Source organism: Ruditapes philippinarum, unplaced genomic scaffold (genome assembly GCF_026571515.1).
Source record: "Ruditapes philippinarum isolate M1 unplaced genomic scaffold, ASM2657151v2 ctg3619_1_1_1_1, whole genome shotgun sequence".
In the NCBI taxonomy this organism is placed as follows: domain Eukaryota; kingdom Metazoa; phylum Mollusca; class Bivalvia; order Venerida; family Veneridae; genus Ruditapes; species Ruditapes philippinarum.
This window is the reverse complement of record NW_026861676.1, coordinates 86,057-88,719: the sequence shown is the minus strand read 5'-3', so window position 1 is coordinate 88,719 and position 2,663 is coordinate 86,057. Positions and strand designations below refer to the sequence as shown.

General features: G+C 30.6%; 1 protein-coding gene across 1 annotated transcript; it reads left to right on the top strand.

Moving 5' to 3' along the window:
- Window positions 1–390: 390 nt before the first annotated feature.
- LOC132716479 (WSCD family member CG9164-like) lies at window positions 391–2,448 on the top strand. Its single transcript, XM_060699763.1, has 3 exons — window positions 391–916; window positions 1,301–1,537; window positions 1,839–2,448. Exons 1-3 carry the CDS (start codon window positions 841–843, stop codon window positions 2,225–2,227), a joined length of 702 nt encoding a protein of 233 aa, XP_060555746.1. The 5' UTR covers window positions 391–840; the 3' UTR covers window positions 2,228–2,448.
- The last annotated feature ends 215 nt before the right edge of the window (window positions 2,449–2,663 follow it).

The window sequence follows — 2,663 nt, the reverse complement described above, 5'->3', positions numbered from 1 at the left end:
AAATCTGTTTTTTTTATTTAAGTCATTTTTTTTATTATAAGTACACACGTGTTTTTATATGGGTAAAGAAATTTAGTGAATTGCACAACACAAAACACCTGTAAATCATTAGTTTGCTATTTAATTTGACAAACGAAATTCAGGTTGTCTACCATAGATAGCTGAATATTTGTGATATCTATTACCTATGATATAGGAGTTATTGATTGTCTATTCTAGCTTTTCAACAAAATGTAAACATACAAATTAAATATAATAATATTTACATGATGATGGAGCAAAGGTAGAATGTTTTTTTTTCCCACCCAATACAACAGAGAAAATCATTTGATGGTAGTTCTCCATTGGGTCGCTGACAGTATCTGTCTCCATTTTTTCAAAGTTTTTTTTCAGTGCTTGTATTCTAAATATTCAAACAGGATTACAATTCAACTGTTATTATGATTTTAAAATATATCAGGAATTACAAATTGTGTGTTGTTCTGTTTTTGATATTAGCTCTTTTAATAGGTTTATACCCAAGTTTTGTCAATAACGGTGAGCACAATACATTTCAATCAGAATGGCACCAGCTTCAGCCTTCAAAGGAAAGAAAAATTTCAAGTTTGGATAACATACGGGAAACAAAGAAACTTTCAAATAAAGATGTCGAAAACAAGAAAAGCGTTTCCTCTAGAAGGAACGCAAAAATATTAACTAAAAAAAAAAAATGACAGTACTATAAAGCTTAAATTTGAAACAAATGTAGAAATTGGAAAAGGTAATATTACCCGCATTGGAAACGGTAAAACAGAAACTGGTGAGTGCACGAAGAAAGAAGTTGTATTGTCTCAAACAACAATGCCTATCACGGGTCTAGTCAGTTTTCCAGGATCTGGTAATACGTGGACCCGACATCTAATACAGCAAATGACAGGTATAAAATATACATTTAACATTGTGACAAAGTTTTTATTTGTCAGACCCGAAATAATTGGTGTGAAACAATAAAAACGATAACTTCAAATTAAAATCATCTCAGTTCTATTTCAATAAATGTGCCACAAAATAACCAAAGATGACTTTGATAATGATGTATATGATTTAAGACGCATGCGGTATTCAGTTATTTACTATACTATGTGATACATTGAGTTCAGCCTTTAATGCAATTTAAATATAATTTCTAAATACTGACATTTCCCCTGTATTATTTGTATGTAAAGGCACAGTATGTCTCAGGAACAAATATTTTACATCTTCATTACAGACAAATATTAAAAAAAAACACTTTTTTAAAACTTAAAGCATTATATTACAGGATTTGGCACATCCAGTGTGTATTGTGATCAAAACCTCAGAGTGAACGGTTTTCCGTATGAATGTCAACATGACAAAACAAAAACTGTAGTTGTTAAAACTCATTATACACGGCAGTTTGAAATGTTCTCAAAGATAATTTTGCTCCTACGAAATCCATATGACGCCCTCCTTTCTTTTTCAAACTTTATAAAGGCCGGACACACAGGTCATTCATCGGAAAAAGTTTTGATTGAAGGTAAAGTTCATATAAAAAACGTATTAATAAATACATTTAGTTTGTATTATAGGTATTTTTAAATGTGTGAACATGTTAAGGAAAACACAAAACAAGTGACTTATAAGATCATATTTTCGTTTCGCTTTTAAATTTTGTTTAAATAACCCTATTGTAAATGGTATCGATATGTTTGCTAGCATGCGGTTAAAATCATATTATGAAAGGTTAACCTATATATCTTCATTATTGTTATTAATATAATTAATACACATGTACGTATATCTATGAAATTTCCCAACATATTTTTTGGATCTTACAGAAATCAATAGGACGTTCGATCGCAGGTTACGTTGGTATGTCGATCTGACAAGAAACACAATAAAGAAATTCAAAGGACCAGTGCACGTTTTGCAGTATGAAAAACTTCAAACAAACATGTCACGTGAGTTGAAGAAACTTGCGTCCTTCTTTGATTTAAATATCTCTGATAGAGATATAGAATGTACTGTACAACTTCAGGAGGGCAATTTTCACCGTTTGACAAAAGAAAAGAAACATTTAGAACTTTTGCGAGCCGTCTTTTCAAAGGAAAAACTATTACGACTGCAAGCAGCAGCGAGGTATTCTGAAAAAATGATAAAAAATGCTTATAATATAAATGTTTACCTGGGTGGTCAAACCGAGAAAATCTTACTACAAGGTTTCTAATGTGAATGAGATTTTTATGTTGTCTGTGTCTATGTCATTGAACAATTATTTAAATTGATCGTTCCTAACTAAATTGCAACAACAAATCCTACTTCTATCTTGCTGTAAAATGGGGATGGTTACAAAAAAGACAGTATTGAAGAGAGTTAAAATTAAATTCTGAAACAAATTTTATCACTAAGAAAAATGTTGAAGAGTGTGTTATGAAATAAATAATTTCACTAATAGTCTTCGATTAAATTGCAATTTTGTTTTTGTCACTTTACTCGTATGGAAATGGCTAGTCGTACGGGCTCATGCTACTTGCCATAAATTATCGCCTTATGTTAGTCAAATACGAGTATCGATTTTTAATCTATTTCAATGAAACGATTTGCGAATATTGCTACTTATGAAAATGTTTATATAGGCAGTGTTTCCTTGCACCAAATAACAT